General features: G+C 47.2%; 1 protein-coding gene across 2 annotated transcripts in view; it reads right to left on the bottom strand.

The window, feature by feature from the left end:
• LOC140198035 (B- and T-lymphocyte attenuator-like) overlaps positions 1–24,297 on the bottom strand; it is a 42,347-nt gene that overhangs the window by 4,947 nt on the left and 13,103 nt on the right. The window contains exons 2-5 of one of the 2 annotated variants that reach the window (XM_072258864.1): positions 17,244–17,564; positions 13,673–13,714; positions 5,670–5,813; positions 5,522–5,574 (exon numbers count right to left, since the gene is read on the bottom strand). In XM_072258864.1, coding sequence (XP_072114965.1) covers positions 5,522–5,574; positions 5,670–5,813; positions 13,673–13,714; positions 17,244–17,564 — 560 coding nt within the window. The remainder of the gene's footprint in view (positions 1–5,521; positions 5,575–5,669; positions 5,814–13,672; positions 13,715–17,243; positions 17,565–24,297) is intronic. The other variant, XM_072258865.1, reaches the window with a different exon arrangement.

Genomic DNA, 24,297 nt, shown 5'->3' with positions numbered 1-24,297 from the left:
ACACGGTGGAGGGTAAATACAATTAGTATAGGAAGGCGGAATGGAAATCGTAGGTCGAAGGAACTACTTCTGTCCTATACTACACCACCACTACTGAGGAAGTGTCACACCGTGAGAGGGGCTGTACTGGGAATGACACTGAAAGGCGCATTACTGTGGGAACCAGGAGCAAAAGTGAATAAAATGAAAGCAAGAGACATCAAACCCTCAAGAGGACCACAACCTTGTCGTGGTTTGGCGGCTTGCGTGCCTCAATGACTCAGAGACCTATGAAGGCTGGAGTCGGGGCTTTATGCTTTGTCTCTTGGGAGGGTCGCCCATGCCAAACAGGTCAAAGGGTAGAGGCCAGACTATGAGTGGTTCACTGGTGCTCCAGGTTCGGGGGGCTGCAGCTCAGGGCTAACAACCCTGACAGGTAAAGCAATTTTTTTACGGAAACAGTAATAAAAAAAAAATCCTTCTACACCTGAGTGCGACGGTATTTCATGGGTCTCCAGTCAGGACTTGCATGACTGACAGTAGTGAAAACTGAGAGGAGGCTATTGACGTGATGAAGGAAGCCCTGACCTTCATTGCTGCCCTGAGCACCAGCGGCGACACGGGCAGGGGGTAAGGGTGGGGGGGTTGGTGGCAAGGATTCATACAGAGGCAGCAGGATGACGTGGAGAGAATCTGGATGCAGACCCAGCAGGGTGGAGCTCCGTGAAGCGGCGAAGGCAGGTGCAGACGTGAACGAGTGGAACAGAAGCAGAGCTGGGAGGAATAATGTAGCCATCGGTGTAGGGCTTGAAAGAAGGACGTGAGGGTGGAGCATGTGCGGACCTGAAGGTGCGGTGACCCAGCTGACCGTGTAGCGTGAACCCCCGAGCCAGGAGCAGGGGTGAGCTCGGTGAAGGGAGGAGAGGGGTTAACCCAGCAATGTACGAAAGGAATTGGCCACAGGATGAAGCAAGGGGTGCGGGGTGATTGTTAGTGAACTGGGAAAGGTGAAGCAGAACGCCATGTAGGTACAGTAATTGGAATTAGCGCAGAAGGGCGGCAGAGAAATGCTGGGCCGAAGGGGGCCTCCTTTCTGAACTCCATCACGTTCTAATTATGGCGGGTATTGTGTGGGTGCGGGAGGGGGAAGCTGTGTGTGTGTGTGTGTGTGTGTGTGTGTCTGTGTGTGTCTGTGTCTGTGTGTGTGTTTGTGTGTGTGTGTGTGTCTGTCTGTCTGTGTGTTGTATTATGAGTCAGTGTGTGGCCCTGGAAAGCCGAACACCTTGCCTCATTGTGTGGTACGGAAGCTGCAAGCCATCAGACCACAAGACCCTGCAGAGGACAGTAAAAACCGCCGAGAAGGTCACCAGGGTTTCCTTCCCTGCCCCCGCCCCCCACCACCATTTGTGACATTTGCCGGGAGCACTGCAGACAGTGCGCCTTAAGCATCGCTGAGGATCCCTACCACCCATCCCGCAATCCCTTTCACCCGCTACCACCAGGAAGGAGGTGCAGGAACATCAGGACTAGGTAACAGCTCCTTCCCTCAGGCTGTGAGACTTTGGTGACCTGCCAGCACTGAAGTCTCGAAGCCTCATCACTCGGGCAGTGAACTGTTTACCTGTGCTGTGCTTTACTACATGCATTTTGCATTTTATTTTATTAACTTATTTATAGTGTAATATTTTGGCTTACAGTTGTGTAGTGGGTACACTGTGGTCCGGAGGAACGTTGTATATGTGTACATTCAGATGACAACAAACCTGAACTTGAGCTTAGTCTTGGTGTGGGCAAGGGTCAGCAGTTGGGCACTGCTGGAGTATTGATCTGAGAACGAGCTGTGGCACTGCCAAGGGTGTCACCCTTGGCTGGTTGAAATATTGGTGGAAGAGGCAGTTCTACAGAGGTGGAAGTTGGGGTTTTGGAGGAAAACTGCGTCAGAACATCTCCAGGAGAACTTCAGCATTGGGTAGTGGTCATCAGTGGGTCCAAACACAGGACTGGTGTTTAACCGCAGGGTGTGCTGATATCTTCAGTACTATCAGTCAAATTAAACTGTAAACCCTCGGCTCGTACCTTTCTCTGCCACCCCCTTCTCCTTCCCCAACCCCCCACCCTGACTCCACAATTTGTCCTTACTTGGTTCGAACCTTGGAGCAACACTGATCAGGTCCATCTGGAGATATTGGTCCAATTTCTCACACCGTAGGAGGTTTTGGTGTGTGTGTGTGTGTGTGTGTGTGTGTGTGTGTGTGTGTGTGTGTGTGTGTGTGTGTGTGTGTGTGTGTGTGTGTGTGTGTGTGTGTAGGAGATGAGCCCAGGAAAAGGGGCTACACTGGGGCTTTCTCCAGCCACTCCTCACTTCCAGTGACATCCCTGAGTTTTGATTCCTGGGGTGTAGCAGTTTGAGCAATGCTTTCCTGTACCAGCAATTGATGTTCAATTCCCACCACTGTGTGCAAGGAGCTTGTACCTTCTCCACTGGTCATGTGGGTTTCCCCCGGGTCCTCCAGCTTCCTCCCACATTCCAGAGACATACGTATGGGTATGCTATCATGGCTCTGGGAGCAGGACAGCCTCAGTGGACTGCCCCAGCACATTCTCGACGTGTTGGCCATTCACGCAAATGACGCAATTCACTGCACATTTCGATGCACAGTACACGTGACCAAGCAAACCTTAAACCTTTATCCGGCACTGAGCTTACACTGACCGCTCTGTGTGCAGGGTGTGTCTGTGAACCCATCTCCACAGCCGCTACCTCTGAACCTTTAAAGCTTGTAGACTCATAGCCTGTCCATACTGGCCATATTGCCTACCGGTGCCCAGACCCATTTACCCGCACCAGTTCTGTGAATCACCCTGTTCCTATCCAAGTACCTGCCTTTTAAACGTTGTGACTGTATCTGCCTCTACCTTCCTCTTCTGGCACTTCTTTCCAGGTAATTCCCATGTCTGAAGGTCTTATAGGTTGATAGGTTCTTGATTAGTAGGGGCGTCAAAGATCCTTGATTAGTGAGGGAGAAGGCAGGAGAATGGGGTTGAGAGAGTTAATAAATCAACCATGATGGAACGGCAGAGGAGACTCGATGGGCTGAATGGACTATTTCTGTTCCCTCTCGGCTTATGGTCTTTTAACCACTACCCTCCATGTGAGGAACTTGCCCCTCAGATCGCCTTTAAATTTCTCCCCTCTCTCCTTAAGCTCATGTCCAATACTTCCTCTGCCTTGGTACTGTGATTGCCCTACCTGTGCCACCCCCCCAACCTCCTGCACTCCAGTGAGAATAAGCCCAGCCTTTCCAGTTTCTCCTCATAACCAAGACCCTCATTCCAGAGAACGTTCTGGTGAATCTTTTCTGCACCACCTCTATCACTACCACACCCTCCCTGTGGTGCGGAGACCAAAACTGTACACGGTACTCCACCTGTGGCCCAGTGAATGCTTTTTCCAACTACGTACAACATGATGTCTCAATCCTCATGGAGAGGCCTCTGCAGTTTCCCTTCTTAACCCCCTCAGGACGCATTCCATCTGGAGCAGGTGAATTATCCACCTTGTCTTTCAAGTACCTAGCCTTTCCCCTCTTTATCAACCGATAATCCACTTAGAATCTTAACTACGCACATCTTCCTTTGCTGAGACCTCAGCAGCTTCTTCATGTTTTAAGCACGTGTGATATACTCCATTATGACTCAGCCAGGCTCCAAGTTTCTCTTTTATTGTCTGCTTGGCTCCATTTCTTGCTTACTGCTCTTTTCCTGCTCATGCGTCTGCAAAGTATCTTGGATAGCCTTTTATAGCTGCCTTTCTTATTTCCCCTTTTCACTTCCCCTCTAAACTGTTGGCAGCAACCTTATATTAGCAACATGGTCTCTGTATTCTGATTACGTTCACTGTTCAATTTCACTCTCGGTTTCTATCATCGACAAAACTCTTGCCTTTAATCTAATGAGTGCCTCAAATAGGAACTGCAGACAGTAGCTGAGACTTCTCCTCTTCTCCACTGTTAATAGCTCCCCCTTATAATGGCTGTTCTCTGTTAGTGTCTCACAGTCCCACTGGTTTAGTCACACCTGCAGCTCGCCTGCCTTGTTTAATATACAGGACTGTGCAAAAGTCTTAGTCGTGTATATATAGCTATGGTGCCTAAGATTCTTGCACAGTAAGTGGTGGGGTCATGCTCTATCTATGGAAGGTTGTGAACAGTTGACGTTTTGGGTTGAGACCCCTCATCAGGACTGGAAGTAAAGAAGGGGGGAGGAGGGAAATCTGAATAAAAGGGAGTGGGGAGGGGGAGAAGCAGGAGCATGGGTGATGGGTGGATACATGTGGGAGCGTGCGGATTAGGAATGCTGTGAGAAGCCGGGAGGTGACAGATGCAAGGGGCAAAGGGCAAATGTCGAGTGTTCATTTTCCTCAATAGGTGATGCCTGACCTGTTGAGTCCCTCCAGTGTTTTGTGTGTGTTTCTCTAGATTTCCAGCATCCGCAGAATCTCTTGTGTCCCCTGTTGTTTAATGTGCTCCCTGTGTTACAAACCTGCCTGGGACTTCCTTATTCTCCTTTAGTCTGGCCCTGTTTTTTGTTCCAGTCGTGTTTTTGCTTTCATATCCCTGTTCATTTTCTCGGTCCCTCCCCTCTGTTAACCACCTCCCCCACCCCCACCCCTACTCCAACACATCCCTAGGATACCTACCCAGCAGTGAACCCAGCTCTGTGGAAGTGTGATCCTGGCCTGACCGGGTACTGTGGCCTCGGGACCCTTCCTCCCATCCCAAGACTTTATCTTCACCACTCTTTGTTTCCGTAGGCGCTGGGGCATGGCACTGCCATACGGTTCTCCTGCAGACGTGCCTCAGCACCTTGCTAATGGTACACGACAGGGTGTGACTTCTGACAATGCCCCGCAACTGCAAAAGGTCAACTCTGGCCCCAGGGAGGCAACGGGCCCTGCCAGGTGTCACACCACCGGCCACTGGACCTCTGACCACCGGCCACTGGACCTCTGACCACCGGACCTCAGCCACTGGACCTCTGGCCACTGGACGTCAGTCCCCTGCAGTTATCATCATCCTGACCTTCCTCCATCCTCCCTGTTTAACAGTGATGGTAACTCTTTCAGGGCAAGGTATGTTAGGTTGTGGAGGGAAATCAAGTGTGACAGAGATATCCAAAGTCACACTGATCACTGATGGGATAAATGAGAAAGAACTGTCTCCAAGCATGGCAAAGTGATGGACAGAAGAACTGGGGGTGGAGGGAGAGGAGGGATGTGGCTAACGCTGTCATCTGGGACTCACTGCCTATAAGGTTGATGGGATGTAGAATCGGTGTAAAGTTTCTGAAAGGATTTGGAAAAATGCTTAAAATGAGGAATTTCAGCCGGCGACCAGGACTGATTGGACATCCTTCCACAGAGCTAGCACTGGGCCGACGGGCCACAGGGCCTGCCGTGGTTCTGTGGGAAGGGTTCGGCAGGAGAGCGAGGAAGCCCTGGCTTAAACGTCAGACCCACACCTTCCGAAAATCACAGACTCACATGGTACTGGGTCCGCTGGCTGCTGGCGCTGGGCTCGGCTGACTCCAGGGGCTCTGGAAAACAAGGAAAAAGCCAGGTTATGGGCCGGACATGGAGGGGAGGGTGTGTGTGGAGGTAGAGGAGCAGTGCTGCCGAGCCGTGCACTCACCATGGAAGTTCCGGATGCAGAAGTAGGTGATCAATACAATGAACCCGACAGCGCTCACAGTTCCCACAGCAATAATGGCGTAAGAGACCCAGGAAATGGAGTTGACAGGACCTTGAGTCATCATTGTAGAGTTTGTTGGTGTCACTGCAAAACAGAGACTGGAGTGGTCAGAACCCATGCACTGGGATAGAGGGCAAACCCACCACCCCCACTACTCTACGGGAACACGAAGACAGACTTCGCTCTCCTCCAGCCCTCACAGCTCTCTGGGTTTTCCCAAAGAGCTTTCAAGCGAGCGAGCGCGTCACCGCTGTTATGTGACTCATCCATCAGCCAAGCCGTGCACAGCAAGCTCCCACCGTGGTGGAATTATGGACAGTGTAATACAGCGTCGAGCGCTGTCCAAGGAAACATAGAAGAGTATAGCACACTGCACACTTCGACCCATGACGTTGTGCTGACCTATTAACCTAGTCCAAGTCCGTTCTATCCGCTCCCACAAAGACCTCCATTTTTCTACCATCCATATACCTATCTAAGAATCTCTTAAATGCTCCTAATTGATCTGCCTTTAACACCAGCTCCACAGTGTGCTCCATGCACCCACCACTCTGTGTTACCTCTAACAAGTCAGGAAGTAATTTTGAAGGTATATAAAGCTTTTGTTAGCCGGCACTCCTGGTCGCCCCATTACAGGAAGGATGTCAAGGCTTTGGAGAGACCACAAGACCATAAGACAGAGGACCATTCTAATAAGGCATCCTAATTCAATAAAAATTAGGCCATTTGGCCCATTGAGTCTGCTTCCATCATGGCTGATTTACTATCCCTCTCAACCCCATTCTCCTGCTTTCTCCCCATAACCTTTGACACCTGGTCTATGAATCTTTGCCTTAAATATTCCAATAACTTGACCTCCACAGCCGTCTGTGGCAGTGAATTCCACAGATTCACCACCCTCTGGCTATAGAAATGTTTCCTCTTCTCTGTTTTAAATGGATGTCCCTCTATTCTGAGTCCGTGCTCTCTGGTCCTAGAATCCCCCACTATAAGAAACATCGTCTCCATATCCACTCTGTCTAGGCCTTTCGGCACCTGATAAGTTTCAATGGGGTCACCCTTCATCCTTTTAAACTCCAGCGAGTACAGCGAGCCATCAAATGCTCCTCATATGTCAACCCTTTCATTCCTGGGATCATTCTAATGAACCTCCTCTGGACCCTCTCCAATGCCAGCTCATACTTTAAGTAAGGGGCCCAAAACTGCTCACAGTCCTTTGTGGAGCCTGACCAATGCCTTATAAAGCCTCAGCATTACACCCTCGATTTTGTATTCTAGTCCTTTCAAAATTAATGCTAACATTGCACTTGCCCTCCTAACCACCGACCTGACCACCAACTCAACCTGCAAGTAAACTTTTGGGGAATCCTGCACAAGTACTTTCAAGTCCCTTTGCACCTCTGATATTTGAATTTTTTCCCAATTTAGAAAATAGTCCACTCCTTTATTCCTTCTACCAAAGTGCATGACCATGCACTTCCCAACACAACATTCCATCTACACTTCTTTGCCCATTCTCCCAATTTGACTAAGTCTTTTTGCAGACACCCTGCTGCCTCAACACTACCTTCCTTTCCACCTATCTCCATATCATCTGCAATCTTGGCCACAAAGCTATCAATTCCTTCATTCAAATTATTGACAAACAATGTAAAAAGAAGTGGTCCCAATACAGACTCTTGTGGAACACCACTAGTCACTGGCAGCCAACCAGAAAAACTTCTGTTATTCCCACTCTTTGCCTCCTGCCAATCAGCCAATGCTCTATCCATGCTAGTATCTTTCCTGTAATACCATAGGCCCTTATCTTGCTAAGCAGTCTCATGTGGGGCACCTTGTCAAAGGCCTTCTGAAATATCCACCAATTCCCTTTTGTCTATCCTGTCTCTTATTTCCTCAAAGAATTTCAGCAGATTTCTCATCCTTAATAATAGACTCCAATATCTTCCCAAACACTGAAGTCAGGCTAACTGGCCGATAATTTCCATTCTTCTACCTCCCTCCCTTCTTGAACTGTGGAGTGACATTTGCAATTTTCCAGTCCTTCGGAACCATTCCAGAATTTAGTGATTCTTGAAAGATCATTACTAATACTTCCACAATCTCTTCACCTACCTCTTTCAGAACCTGGGGAAGTAGTCCATCTGGTGATTTCTCTACCTTCAGACCTTTCAGCTTCCCAAGTACCTTCTCCTTTCTAATAGCAACAACGGTCACTTCTAACCCCCAGCACTGTTGTATTTCTGGCACTTTGCTCAAGTCTTCCACAGTGATGACTGATGCAAATATTTATTAAGTTCATCTGCCATTTCTTTGTTCTCCCATTACTACCTCTCCAGTGTCATTTTCTAGTGATCTGATACCCACTCTTGTCTTTCTTTTACTCCTGATATAACTGAAGAAATTTTTTGTATCCTCTTTTATATTATTGGTGAGCTTACCCTCATATTTCATCTTTACTATCTTTATGGCTTTTTAGTTGCCTTCTGTTGGTTTTTAAAAACTTTCCAATCCTCTACCTTCCCACTAACTTTTGCCATATTATATGCTCTCTCTTTTGCTTTTATGCTGAGGGGGTGCAGAAGAGGTTTCTCAGGATGCTGCCCAGATTAGAGGGTATGCACTATAGAGAGAGGCTGGACAAACTTGGATTGTTTTCTTTGGAGCGGTGAGGCTGAGTTTTGTAAGATTATGAAAGGTACTGATAAGGTAAACGTTCAGAATCTTTTTCCCAGGGTATTAATGTCAAGTACAAGAGGACAAGCATTTAAAGGGGGGGGGGAGGAAGTTTAGGGGAGATGTGCAAAGCAAAGTTTATTGCAGTGCTGGAACAGGCGGAAGAAAGGAGTATTGGAAGCAGATACAATTGTGGCATTTAAGCTGCTGTTAGATGGACATGAAAATGTAGGGAATGGAGAGATATGGATTATGTACAGGCAGAAGGGATGCAGTTTAATTTCACTTTGTGTTTGGCACAGGCATCGTGGGTCAACGGGCCTGTTTTTCTGCGGTACTGTTCAATCTTCTAGAAGTCATAGAACACTGCAGTAAAGAAACAGCCCTTTTGGCTTTTATGCCGAACCATTAATCTGCCTGCTCCCATCGACCTGCACCCGGACCATAGCCCTCAATACCCCATTCATCCATGTACCTGTCCAAATTTCTCTTAAATGTTGAAATCGGACCCACATCCACCACTTGCACTGCTAGCACGTTCCACACTCTCACCATCTTCTGAGCGAAGAAGTTCCCATTCCTGTTCCTCTTAAACATTTACCTTTCACCCTTAACCAATGGACTCTAGTCACAGTCTCTCCCTAAACAGTGGAAGAAGTCTGCTTGCATTTACCCTATCTAGACCCCTCATAATTTTGTACACCTCTAAAACATCTTCCCTCAGTCTTCTACATTCTAGGGAATTAAGTCCTAGCCTATTCAACCTTTCCCTAAAACTCAGGTCCTCAAGTCCCGGCAACATCCTTGTCAATTTCCTCTGCGCTCTTTCAACCTTGTTTATATCTTTCCTGTAGATAGGTGACCAAAACTGCACACAATACTCGAAATTAGGCCTCACCAACATCTTATACATTTCAATATAACATCCCATCTCCTATACTCAACACATTGATTTATGAAGGACAATGTCCCAAAAGCTTTCTTTATAGCCCTGTCTTCCTGCGATAGAACTACTGACCGGTATTCCCAGAACCCTTTGTTCTACCACACTCCACAGTGCTCTACAACGCTGTAAGACCTACCCTGGTTGGTCCTCCCAAAGTGCAACATCTCGCGCTTGTCTGCATTAAATTCCATCTGCCATTTTTCACTGCATTTTTCCAGCTGGTCCAGACCCTGCTGCAAGTTTTGATGGTCTTCCTCACTATCCACTATGTCTCAGTCTTGGTGTTACTCATAATTTTGCTGATCCAATTTACCACATTATCATCCAGATCATTGATATAGATGACAAACAACGATAGACCTAGCACCAATCTCTGCGACACACCACTAGTGACAGGCCTCCAGTTAAAGAGGCAAACATTTACCACCACTCTACGGCTTCTTCTGTGAAGCCAATATCTGATCCAATTTACTACCTCATCTTGAATGCCAAGCAACTGAACCTCCTTGAACAACCTCCCACGTGGGACCTTCTTAAATGCCTCAATAAAGTCCATGTAGACAACATGAACTTTCCTGGTAACTTCCTTGAAAAACTTTGTAAGATTGATTGGGCGTGACTTACCATGCACAAGACCATGTGACCAGTCCTAATAAGTCACTGTCTATCCAAATACTTATATATCTGGTCCCTTGGAATACCTTCCAATAACCTTCCCGCTACTGATGTCAGAATCGGCAGCCTATAATTATTGTTAGAGCCTGTCTTAAACAATGGGAAAACATTAGCTATTCTCCAACCCTTTACAACTTCACCTGTGGCTGAGTATGTTTAAATATCTCTTCTAGGGCCCCTGCAATTTCTGCAGGGTCCAAGAAAACACTTTGTCAGGCCCTGGAAATTTATCCACCCTATTTTGCCTCAAGAGAGCAACCATCTCCTCCTCTGTAATCTGTATAGGGTCTATGACCTCGCTGCTGCATTTCCTCACATCTATAGACTGCCTGTCCCTAGCTATTCCTTTGCTCTGAATAAATCTGTACAAGCTCCTAGGATTCTCCTTCACCTTGTTTTGTTCGGGCAACCTTACACCTTCTTTTAACTGTCCTGATTTCCTTCTTTAGTGTTCTCTTGCATTTCTTATACTCCTTTTCTGATACCATCAGAATTGGCCTTTCTCTAACTCAGAATCTCAACCTGAGGACCGGACCTGCTATTTTCCATAATTTATGAAATTAATGGCATTATGATCACTAGATGCCAAGTGTTCTCTCATCTGCCCTGTCTCATTCCCTAATAAGAGATCAGATATCACACTCTCTCTAGTTGGGACCTCTATGTACTGATTAAGGGAACTTTCCTGAACACATTTGACAAACTCTTTCCCATCCAGCCCTTTTACAGTATGGGAGTCCAGTCAATATGTGGAAAGTTAAGATCACCTACAATCACAACTTTATATTTCTTACAACAGTGTGTGATCTCTACAAATCCCATGGAGTGTTGGGTGATCTGTAATATAATCCTATTAATGTGGTCATACCCTTTTTATTCCTCAGTTCTACCCACAAGGTCTCACTAGACGAGCTCTCCAGTCTGTTCTGTCAGCACTGTCGTGGCATTTTCCATGACTAGTATTGCTAACCCTCTCCCCCCACCCCCCTTAATCTGTCCCACTCTATCACATCTAAAACAAAGAATCTCCGGAACAATAAGCTGCCAATCCTGCCTCTCCTGCATCCAAGTCTCACTAGAGGCTACAATATCATAATTCCACATGTTGATCTATGCCTTGAGCTCATCCGCCTTTCCTACAACACCCCTTGCATTGAAATATACACAGCTCAGAACATTAATCCCAGCATGCTCAAACTTTTGATTCCTGACTTTGTATGCAGGCTTAATAACATCTTCCTTCACAACCACTCCTCTATGTAGTGCTCTGCTTAAGCCGCACACTGTGTAAACTAGGACACCTTGCTGCCAGGATATCGGTCCCCTTCAGTTCAGGTGCAAACTGTTCCTACTGTACAGGTCCCTTCTTCCCTGGAAGACAGCCCAATGGACCAAAAATCTGAAGCCCACCCTCCTACACCAACTCCTTAGCCATGTGTTAAACTGTATGATATTCCTATTTCTGGCCTCACCAGCACATGGCATGGATTGTACTCCTGAGAGCACAACCCTGGAGGTCCTGCCCTTTAACTTCACATCTAACTCCCTGAACTCACTTTGCAGGACCTTATCACCCTTCCTATCCACATTATTGGTAGCGACATGGACTATGACCTGCTGCTGCTCACCCTCCCATTGAAGAACGCTGAAGGCTCATCCCGAGATTCCCCTAACCCCTACAACTTAGGCATGTCTTCCTCCCTGTAGCTTCTATCCATCACCTCCTCATTTCCCGTATAAGCCGAAGATAACTAAGCTGCAGCTCCAGTTCCTTAACACGGTCTCTAAGGAGCTGCAGCTCAGCGCATGTTGTGTAGATGTAGTTATCAGGAAAACTGGAGGTTTCCTAAAGTTCCCACATTTCACATAAGGAACATACCACCAACTCTGGACCAATTCTCAGTGCACTACCTATGTAATGACAGAAGAAAACTTACGAGAGCCTCTGCCTGTGCTCGCCCAAAGCTGTTGAGCCAAAGCCAGGCCACTCTAATACTGCTCCACTCAAACGATGGCCACTCCATCAAATGAATATTGGCTTGCTCCTCCCACGGTGAGACACTGTCTTGCTACCATCCCTCCCACAGTGTGATGCACCTCAGTACAGCCCCTCACTACTGCTGCTCTCACAATTTAATGCTCCCTAAGTACTGCCCCCTCCCACAGCATGACACTCAGTACCTCCCCTCCTTCAGTAATGGCCCTCCTGCAGCACCCCACCCATCCAAAACTCCCTCTGTACTGCCCCTCCCTCAGTATTGCTCTGCTTATTGGAGGCATTAATCACCAGGGAAAGTGACAGGGGTTCACGCTGTTCCTATGGTCGGCAGGGGAATGTGAATGCTGTGTTTTCGGTGTCATGGTATAAACTGAATGCTGTGCTTTGTACGTTAAAAAAGTGTGATAAGTTTATTGCAGACAGAAGCCAAAAAACCTGCTGGTATGAAGTGCGAGAACAGGAAGCGTGTTGAGGGCTGTTCTGCACTGAACGTTATCAAGAGCTGCGGCTTCACACAGGGATAAGACGTGACAGCCCCAGGACCCAGTCACGGGTCTGGACGGAGCAGAGCAGCTTCACACCTGGATAAGATGTGACAGCCCTAGAACCCAGTCACAGGTCCGGACGGAGCAGACCAGCTTGTACTCCTTTCGCCTTTCATTGATAGTAACATTGTTTCATAGATCAGGGTGGTTCTTCTGGAGGAACCTGGTCACCATAGGGCTCAGAGAGAGAAGAAGAAACAGAGCCTCCTCAGCTGAGGAACCTACTCAGCACCCTGCTCTTCAGAGAAGTCACACCACATTAATCAATGCCAAGATCCCAGAGGGTCACTGGAGTGGGATTCTTTCGATCCTCAGGTCCATTAACTGTTCAATTAAATTGTTCTCTTCATCTCAACACCATCTCCACATTGGTTCCACAACCCAAACCCAACAGAAATCTCTCAGACGATCCAACTTCCCTTCAGCCCTCAGAGTATTTGGGGGAAAAAGTTTCACATTCCCACTTGTGTGTGCAGGGAGGTGGTGCCAACGTCAGTCCTGGATGGGTTGGGTTCCCATTTCAAAGACATGCTCCTCCCGCACCCCCCCACCTCCATCCCCAGTTCTGGGCACCCCCATATCTTTCCAGCAACCTAATCAAAGCATCCAATCATGTTACAGCTTCGACACTGCCCTCCACTAAGTGCCAACACTCCAGAAACCACAAGCCTAGCCCCGGGCAGCATGTTCTCTGAATTTAACCCTTTGAGTCCCTGTATATTTCGGCGGTCCCCTGCCCATCTCTGGAACCTAGCTCCCCACTTTGACCCCAAAGGAACTGAAGGCGGCTCTTTGGTGCGGAGCTCTGAACAGCCTTCCAAGCCCATCTGCTCGGAATGAAGGCCCACGGACCCAAGAACCCTGCTGTATCTGGTTACATCAGAGAATTATTCTGGCATTGCTAAGTGACAGGGAACAGCCAATAACAATGGCGGAAGAGCCTCTGGTTGGTACCAGCACAGACTGAAGATGATTAGTAGTTTCATCTCAGGAGAACCCTGATTGTTTGAGGACCAGGACGAGTCACACTTTACCAACTCCGTGCGGTAAGTAGCCTTTAAACAGGAAAGGAAAATCACCAAACGAAATCAGCCAAACTCACATTCACCAGTGGTGCTGGGCCCATGAGTAGTCGCTTTCACTCCTTAGGAAGAGATAAAAGTCAATTAACAGAAATGTCTTGAATTTTTAGCTTGTCATAATCTTTTCATTTCTTGCCTTTTATATCCAGAGGTCTGGATTCTAGTCCTGAAGTGAAAAGCAAGCAGATCAAAGCAACGTGGATACATCACTGTGACACTGAGTCACTGGAATTCAGAAAAACTGCCCGAGATTATATACAGAAGGCATTCATTCTGAACGATCTTTTCAGTTGCAGATAAACCACTTCCTCTGTCACCTTTAAATACTATCCCCCCCCCACCGCCACCACTGGTGCACAGTGCCTGCTGTGTGCACCGTCTATGAAGTGCACTGTCAGTTACTTGCCGAGGTTACTCCCGCAGCACCTCCTAGTCTACAAACGCTGCAGCAGATGAATGAGAACACCATCCCAACAAGTTCCCTTCAACTCCCATTTCTTCACTGTCACTGGGTCGAACTCCGGGAATTCCATCCCCAACAGAACAGTGGAAGCTCCTTCAGTAGAAGGTAACTGGCTCCCAACCTTTGCTATGGGAATTTGGGGATGGGTGACGCTGCTGACACACATCCCATACGTTGATTAAAGAGAACCGATCTCACCTGCACACCAGAAAGATTGGCCATGGTAGAATGTGGACGTGCCTTAAACATTGACCTGAGCATTCAAAGACCCAAACGGGAGATCCTTTGTTGACGGGCCTGCACCTTTCAGAATATGAATGGACCTGGAGCCTTGTCCATGTCACTTTCATGAAGCGTTCATGGGCTGGTTATCATGGAGGAGGAGAGAACCACCCTTATTGTGATATCACCTGCATCAGCATCATACAAATAACCCATTCTGATGCAACAATGAAGGAACTCGTGGGGAGGGAGAAGAAAAGGGCAGTTTGTAACTGCGCCCCGTTGGGACACAAATGTTATTGAGTGCAGGGTGAAACCATCTTTGAGTACTGGGCCCAGGTAGAACATGGGGAGTAACACAGACACAACCAAGTGGCTAGCCTGATGCCATTACAGCTCAGGGCGTTCCGGACTTTGGAGTTCAATTCCAGCACCATCCTATAAGGAGTTTCTGTACATCCTTCCTGTGGAATGTGTGGGTTTCCCCTGGCAGCTCTGGTGTTCTCCCACAGTCCAAGGACATACTGGGTAGGCTAATTGGTCATTGTATGCTGGAATGGCATGGCTCAAAGGGCCAGAAGGGCCTACGCCACACTGTACAGCTAAATAAATAAACTCAGCAGGTCAGGCAGCATCTATAGAGAGGAATAAACCGTCGATGTTTTGAGCCAAGACCCTTCATCAGAACTGAGAAGGAAGGGGGAAGAAGCCAGAATCCCACTTGAAAATTGAGAGTTTCCCGTTTCCCTTGGCAGCCGCTAGAGGGATTCCCAGTCCTACCAAAGAATTCCTTGATTCAGAAGATCTGGGCATCACAGGCAAGCCCATCCCTAACTGTCACGCGAAGTTGGAGTTGCCAGCTTGAAACTTTCAGTCCTTTGACAAAGGTGTTTCCATGGTGCAGTTTGGGAAGGAATTCCAGGATTTGAACCCAGTGATGGTGAAGGAACGATAATATGTTTCCAAGATGGGACTGTGTATGACTTGGAGGGGAACCTGCAGGTGGTGGTGTTACTTGCACTGGCTGCCTGACCTATCTCAGTGGTAGAAGGGATGGATTGTGAGGAGCTGTCTGAAAAGCCAGGGCAAGTGACCGCAGTGCATCTTGTGGGTGGCTCACACTGCTGCCACTGTGCACCAGTGGCAGAGGGAAGGGGGTAGTTTTAGAGAGGTGGATGGGGAGCTGGTCATGTGGGCTGATTTGTCCTGGATGGTGTTAAGATGTCTTGAGAGTTTTTGAGGCTTGGCTAACTCTGTCAAGTGGAGAGTGTTCCACCACCCTCCTGACTTTGCCTTCAGGGACCTTGGGGTGTCAGGAGGAGAGTCAGTTGCCACAGGATACCGAATGACTGAGGCTGGTTTGTGGTGATGATGGAGGGGAGGAGTGGGGTGGAACAGCAATGGGAATACTACCGAGTGTGGCAGGTAGGTAGTCACTGCCCGGTCAGTGGTGATGTGGACGTTACCTGCCACACATCAGCCCATTCCTGAGTGTGGTTCAGGTCTGGCTGCAGAGGAGATGCAAATCTCTCCCTCCCTCTGATAAACATCATGCATTCACTAGTGAACAGCGATAGACCCCCCTCCCCTTCTGATCTTATACAATGCCAGGAAGATCAGTGATGAGGGGTTGGGTGATTTGTTAGTTTCTGTGCGAGGGAGGGGTTGGGGGTATTATGAGCTGCAGAGACGTCTTGGGACTGGCATGATTGACTACCAATACCCACACACCCCCTCCTTCTGACCCTCAACTGTAATGAGCTCTTTGAGCTTGTGCTGTGGTACAGAGAGCATTGACGTTTTCAGAGCATCAGAATTGGTTAAGTGTTGTTTAACAAGATCCATTAATTCATTGTATATTTCTCGAGCAACGCACTCTTTGTAATGCGGTCTCCTGGTGCTGTCTGGTTAAGCTTGTTCAGCTTATTTTGACAGGCTGGGGGATTCCATGTTTCTTGTATTATTTAAGCGGACGCCCAATTAATGCTAATCATGGGGTCCTAGTTTGGAGAATGTTACTCCTCGCGGTATTGCTCAGCTGAGTCACTGATGTTATCTTTCAAATGATTATGAATAAACTCGTGTCGTTATCTCTGCATCGAGTCTGCCTTTCCCCTGCACTTGGGTTCTGATATTGCCAACTCACATTGTAACACCAACCACTTGAGTTTTTGCCCGATGCCCAAGGACCTTCAGGTTTACCTGGGCTCCACGGTGTCAGGCTCAGTCAGGGGTTGTTTTGATACGGGGGACAGTCACCTTCCCACTAAGCCGGAGTTCAGCTCTTTAGTCCATGACTGACCCAGGCTGTGATGTGGTCAGGAGCTGAGAGTGAGATTGTGAGGAGGTTATTGGGAGTAATGGTGACACAGTGGAGCACGGTTAATGTAACTCTATTGCAGCAGTCAGTGACCTGCGTTCAGTTCCTACCGCTGCCCGTAAAGTGTCTGCACCCTCTCCCTATGACCACCTGTGTTTTCTCTGGGTGCTCCAGTTCCTTCCACATTGCAAAAACGCACGTTAGTAGGTTAATTGGTCAAATTGGTGATATTGGGCAGTGTGGCTGGAAGGGTCTGTTACCTGTACCACTCTAAACAAACAAAATGCTGTTTGACAGCTCTGTCGCTGACCCCTCCCCACATCATGGTGTTACACGTGTGGAGAATTGAAGCAGGTCACAAGGGCTCAGATGAGGGATTGAGCTGGAGTAGGTGTGGGACTGGCCAGGGGACATACGATGTCATAGGTGGTCTGTGTGGCCTACCTTGGTCAGATAGGGTGGTGAGAGTGGGTAGAGGTGTGATTCAGCCCCAGACAGCACATAACGTGCACTGTAATTAACTTCCTTCAGCACAATAATGTTACAATCAGTAACTTTCCACAGTTAAAGAACTGTCAATACTCACCATGTACATTCACGGTGATGATGTGCCCTATTGATGTTGCATTATCTTGTTCAGCTTGACATCGATATTTGCCGCTGTCAGTCAGGTTAACGGAAGGGATTGTGTAAACCATAAACATCTTGAAAGGATGGCTCTTGTACTTCTCATTTTCATTTGGCAATGGTTCACAACTGTTTACAAGCCACTTGCACCAACCTGCGGTAAGTGTCTTTGAATCACAGAACTTCACCGTACAGTTCAAAGTCATGGTGTCCCCCATGGAGTAATTGAATGTAGCTTTAAGATACATCACTTCAATACCACAACCATCCCCTTTATTCACTGCAAGAGAAAAATTGAGATGTTTTAAAAAAAGGATCAGTCATGATTGAATGATGGAGCAGACTGAATGGGCCAAATGGCCTAATTCTGCTCCTATGTCTTATGGTCTATGGTCTTTTAGAAATCAGAGATGAAGAGAAAGAGAGAGGGAGGGTGAAGAGGGAAGAGGGAGATGTGGAGAAGGTGTCATGAAGGGGAGAGAAAACGTAAAACAGTCCATAATGTTGTGCCGACATTTTAACCTACTCTAAGACAATCTAACCCTAACCCTCCCACATAGCCCTCCATTTTTATTTCATCGTGTACCTATCTAAGAGTCTCTTAAAGGTCCCTAATATATCTGCCTCTACCACCACCCATCACTGTCTGTGTAAAGATCTTGCCTCTGACATGGCCCCTATACTTTCCTCCGCACCTTAAAATTACAGCCTCTCGTTTTAGCTGTGGTCACCTGGGGAAAAGGCGCTTGCTCTCCACTCTTTTCATCCTGTACGCCTCTGGTAAGTCACCCCTCATCCCCCTTCGCTCCAAAGAGAAGTTACACTTTTTCTGGATCAGGGGTCCCCAAACTTTTTCGCACCGCGGACCGGTTTATTATTGACAATATTCTTGCGGACCGCCCCCGGGGGGGGGGTAGGGTTGCTGACGGATAAGAGTAGCAGTCAAATACGTTGTGTTTACCCGGAGAAGACTACAATTACCATGAAGCCTTGCGCGGGCACCTGGTGCAAATGTGAGTACGTGCCGATTTTTTTCCACAAATCGTTTTTGGCGATTCTGTTCGGGGGGGGGGGCGGTGGTGTTAATCATGACCGGAATATAGAAGATCAGTCAACTATAAGTCACTTTTTAGTGGCTAATACACTCAATTTCGTTTCTAAAAGGGTTTATCTAACGAATTTAATATTAAACACGCAGTGCATATTTTCCTTGTGTGAATACAGTGATAAGTCAATTACTGTATAAGTCACTTACAAGTCAATAGCATCATAACATTTTAAGTAACGTTTGGATATTAAACACACAGCACATATTTTATCCGTATGAACGTATAAAATCATTGCAACACACCAATATCGCTGAATCAGTGGGAGCTCTGGGCTTGTTTTCCTGGAGCAAGATGGTGCCATCGAGGGGTGATGGGAGACAGCGATACTCGAAGGGGGTTCCTTATGTCCAGTCTATCCTGCAATTTAGTTTTTGTTGAATTCATTGCAGAGATATGATTTTGGAAATGGAAGCAAAGTTTTCAGTGCTCTTGTGGCTATCTCAGGATATTTAGCCTTGACTTTGATCCGGAATGCCGGCAGAGATGTTATGTCAAACATACTTTTCAGCCCACCGTCACTTGCAAGCTCGAGGAATTGATCTTCTTCCCGTGCTGACATGGATGATGCGTGCGTAATGACCTCATGTGCGTTCAAGCTCAACAGTGGGTGTGACAGGGAATGAGGAAAGGTGCAGCTGACTCCTATCGACAAATTATATCGTTTCCTCACTGCCCGGTAGCTCATGGTTTGCGGCCCGGTAACGGTCCGCGGCCCAGTGGTTGGGGACTGCTGGACTAGACTTCTGAACGCGATTGATTGTAGCCTTTAATTTCCCCTTTAATTTTGTACTTTTGATCCGATTAAACGATCTGGTGCTTTTGCAGTCTCCTGCGGGATTCGGTGAACTAGACTTTGGTAAGCGCAGGTACAACGGGGACGGCCGTTGCCCGGGGCGGACACTGCAGGGGAGAAACACGAACCCGCGGTTGGCTCCAGTTAATGCTACGCGCAGGTTAAAAGCGTCTCCCATTAAAATTGTCGAGGATGGGAGCAGAAAACAAATGGATATTCAGTGTTGTCTGCCTGCGTCTGACCACTCTCCATCTCTTCTCGCGACTACCATCAGGGCGGAGGTGCAGGAGTCTCGGTTCCACACCACCAGGTTCAAGAGCAGCTGTGCTCTGCGGCCTTCGGGCTCTCGTACGGGCCTTCACTCGCCTTAGCGCTGAACGGGTTCCGAGTTGTGGACTTTCTTTCGGGGACTCTGTGGTTAACGTTCTGTATGTTATTTGCTCACTTTTTATTATTTGCTCCATTTGTTCTTTTTCATACATTGGGTGTTTGACAGTCTTGCTGTGTGGGTTTTAAAAAATGGGTCCTATCTTGTGTAACCTCACCAGGCTCGTACACAAACTTGGCCCATTCAGCGGTTCTGCTAACAGCCACCCGACTCAAACAATATACAGCCCGGGTCGGTATGATTTGGGGTTCAAACAAACGGGAACGTCGTGATGTTCCGATTAAGGAAACCTGGATTTGAGTGAACACTGTGTAAATGCTGCCCATACAGAATTGTCGGTCGCCAGAAATAACAGGCTATACACTGCATAAAATTATCAAGGAAGCATATTTACAAATTTCAGCTATCAAACAGTTAACATGAAAAAGAAAAGAGAAGGGCCCAAACAATGCACACAAAATGCTGAAGGAACTCAGCAGGCCAGGCAGCATCTCTGAAAAAAAGTAAACTGTTCATGTTTCAGGCTGAGACCCCCAAAATGTCGACTATACTCTTTTCCATAGATTCTGCCTGGCCTGCTGAGTTCCTCCAGCATTATGTGTGTGTTGCTTGGACTTCCAGCATCTGCAGATTTTCTCTCGTTTATTAAAGGGCCCATTAGAGTTAAACCTGTCTAATGTTCACAAAAACATTGGAACTCATACTGGTGTTGTCTTTTTCTCATGTGCTGGACCCACTGACTGCATGAAAGCACACACCACATTCCGAACTTCCCTCCTAGTGCAACTCCAACAAACTGGCTCTCTCTCAGGAGTATTGGCCCTTCTTCCCTGGAGCCATTCATCTGCACAAAGCACTCTGTGCAGTGAGGACTCTCCTTCGGAGGCATCTTCCCTTCTGTCCCACTCTGCAGCTCCCTCAAAATCCTCCAAACCAGACTACTGTCCTTCAGAAAACTCTTCCCCACAACCCTGATTGGCTGACTCACGTTCCTAAGTTGACCAGCAGGGCTTCTCATCTTAGCCGAAACCAAAACATTCTACCAGCAGGACACACTGCTTTTGCAGACAACTGAAATGAAATGCCTACAACATCGCAGTAGAAATCTTAACCAGGGCTTAAAGCACTCCCCCCCCCCCACCAAAAATAGTCATGTCCTCATGAATGTCAAACTTATTAAACCACTATTAATAACACAGTACTCAAATGAATTTTGTGTTTTCAAGACCCTCAATCCATTGGTAAATGAAAGTAGGATATCTCACCATGGGAATGGACAAAGCACTCTGCTTTTCAGGTGCATTCTGTCAGTTTAGCTAGGGGTTTCCTGACCCTCAGAGACCTCCTCATCTCATCTTCAGCTTCTCCAGCTTCAGCCACTCCATGTGACCGTTTCTGTCTACAAGAGGATGCCTCTTCGCTGTCTGGTGGCTCAGGTCCTCATGCTTCATGATTAAACTTAGCTTCCTTCAGTTTAAGCAGGTGCCGCCAAACATCTTCAACCTCCATTGGTGCTAACCAGTGAGGCTTCTCTTAGAAAGGGGTGTCCTCAGTCTCTCTAATGGTGTGGCAAGTACACTTGGAGCAACCAACACCAGACTCGTCCGTAGAAAAGACATCTTCGTGTTCCAACGTCTTCTCATTTAATCTCCTTTTCCATCCCTCAGGTAACGGTGAGTTACCAAAGTTGAATGACTTTGAAGTCAACTTCCTCGATCCAGGAGACTTTCTCTTCTGGTTCCCCCAGAAAACTAGTAACTACCATCACAAGAAAAAGAGGGGCAAACGACAACCCACATCTGAGGGTAACTTCTCTTCCTGAGGTGTTTCTGACAATCACTGTCATCCTGTTTGTGGAGAAAGCCAAAGAGTTCTGTAGTTCAGGTGTCACCAGCACTCCTGTAGGTAAGTGTGCCTCTTCCTCCCGATCATCAGGACCATCCACCTGGCTGGCTGAGGCCAAGTTTGGGGTCTCCTGTCACTCTAGCTACTCCTCCAGGGTGTAACATGACAGGTTTAGACTGGGTGTATTGCCAGTTCCTCATTTCTGCTCATGATCCTGCTTAGGAGGAACTTGCACCTTCTCTAAAGCAGTTCTGTACTCAGGGTGAATGAACAAGATTTTCAAAAAGTTTTCTCCATTCCTCTCCTTGAAAGCTCCCACTCATGGCAGTAGAAATCTTAACTAGGGCATTACATGTGTTTCTTTTTTTTTTTTTTGCGGCCTGTAAGAAGACGAGTCTCAAGGTTGTACTTGAGAGTTTGAACTTCGAAGAGAAAACCCCTAGCATTCCTTATCAGACTTGCTGTTTAATACAGGCAGCATTCTGGTAAATCTCATCTGCATCCCTGTTAAATCTTCCATACACTTCCTATAATGAGGCAACCAGAACTGAACATAATACTCCAAATGGGGTTTTTTAGAGCTGCAACATTACCTCATAGCTCTTGAATTCAATCCCCAACTACTAAAGGCTGCCTTATCCACCCTATCAACTTACATGGCAACTTTGAGGGATCTATGGACGTGGACTCCAAAATTCCTCCATTCCTCCACACTGTTAAGAATCCTTCCATCATGTTCACTCTTCCAAAGTGTATCACTTCATACTTCTCCAGACTGAACTGCATCTGCCACTCCTCAGCCCAGCTCTGTGTCCTATCACTGCCCTGTTGTAACCTATAACTTACTACGCTATTCAGAAAGCCACCAACCTTAGTATCATCTAGAAACTTACTAATCCACCCTTCCACTTCCTTATCCAAGTCATTTATAAGTATCACAATGAGCATAGGTCCCTAAACAGACCTCCATGGAACTCTTCAAAGTTCAAAGTAAATTTATTATCAAAGCACATATATACCATACACAACCCTGAGATTCATTTTCTTGTGGGCAAACTCACTAAATCCAAGAAACATAATACAATCAGTGAAAGACAACATGCAACAGGATGGACAAACAACCAATGTGCAAAATACAAAAAATTATACAAATACAAAAGAAATAGGGAAATAATAATAATAAATAAATAAGCAATAAATATTGAGACTTTAAAGCAATTAAAGATTGGAGCGACTGGGCTTGTATACACTGGAATTTAGAAGGATGAAAGGGGATCTGATTGAAACATATAAGATTATTAAGGGATTGGACATGCTGGAGGCAGGAAGCATGTTCCCGCTGATGGGTGAGTCCAGAACCAGAGGCCACAGTTTAAGAATAAGGGGTAGGCCATTTAGAATGGAGTTGAGGAGAAACTTTTTCACCCAGGGAGTGGTGGATATACGGAATGCTCTGCCCCAGAAGGCAGTGGAGGCCAAGTCTCTGGATGTTTTTAAGAAAGAGATGGATAGAGCTCTTAAAGATAGCGGAATCAAAGGTTATGGGGATAAGGCAGGAACTGGATACTGATTGTGGATGATCAGCCATGGTCACAGTGAATGGCAGTGGTGGCTCGAAGGGCTGAGTGGCCTACTCCTGCACCTATTGCCTATTGTCTATTGAGACCATGAGATGACGGGTTCTTGAAAGTGAGCCCATAGGTTGTGGGAACAGTCAGAAACGGGGTGAATGAAGTTGAGAGAAATTATCTCTTCTGGTTAAAGAGCCTAATAGTTGAGGGGTAGTAACTGTTCCTGAACCTGGTGGTGTGGGTCCTGAGGCTGCTGTCCCTTCTTCCTGATGGCAGCAGCGAGGAGGGAGCACGTCCTGGGTGGTGGGGGTCTCTGATGGCAGAAGCTGCTTTCTTGCAACAGCACTCCCTGTAGATGTGCTCAGTGGTGGGGAGGGTGTTCTCCGTGATGGACTGCACTGTAGGATTTTTCTTTCATGGTCATTGGTGTTTCCACAGCAGGCTATGGTGCAACCACACATCTAGAGATGCTTGTCAAAGTTTTAGATGTCATGCTGACTCTTCTCAAACTTCTAAGGAAGTGGAGATGTGCTTTCTTCGTAACTGCACTTACACACTGGACCCAGGACAGGTCCTCTGAAATGATAACACTGAGGAATTTAGCTTTGCTGACTCTCTCCACCTCTGATCTTCCAATGATGTAGGATTGAAGAACAGTCTGGAAGAACTGACCAGTGACCACGGGGACAGAGACAAGAGCACTTTCATCCATCGTGTTGCAGACTCCCAACCTAACGCTTTCCGCAGACTGATGATGTATTTGTCCGCGTCCCAAGACTGGATGAGCTGAAGCTCGCTTTGGTTAAATCCTGGGAAGCCGCTGCTTCCAGTTTCTGTTGCAGAACCTGTCACCCGATCTCCTGCTGCTTCCCAACCTGTAACTCACCCGAGGGGGCTTTGGACTGATCGGCAAAGAATTACCTCCTCAGACCTCACCACTGCTCTCCAGCCCGACCCCACCCCAGCCCTGCCACTGTTGTTTAACTTCTGGTCGTCATCCAGTATCTCCCCACGTTGGTCAACCTGCTGTCGCGTCTGAAAACCTGACTCTGAATTGTCTTGAGGTAATTTACTGTTAGGTTCAATCTGTTGGTATATATCCACGTTTATTTCAATAAAATTTATTTTCCAGAGCATCACCATTCATGTACATTGTAGAATATAATTAATTCATCACCTCCCCTGTTCTACCACTGTAAGAACTTGTGGACTCTCCATTAATTGCAGGCACGTGCTGTTTGCGTTTATTCCGCACATTACACAGTTATGGGGGTGGGGGGCAGTTTGTGCCTTCTCTCCGTCTCACT

This window comes from Mobula birostris, chromosome 5 (genome assembly GCF_030028105.1).
Source record: "Mobula birostris isolate sMobBir1 chromosome 5, sMobBir1.hap1, whole genome shotgun sequence".
NCBI classification, from domain to species: domain Eukaryota; kingdom Metazoa; phylum Chordata; class Chondrichthyes; order Myliobatiformes; family Myliobatidae; genus Mobula; species Mobula birostris.
This window is presented reverse-complemented; position numbering and strand designations above follow the sequence as displayed.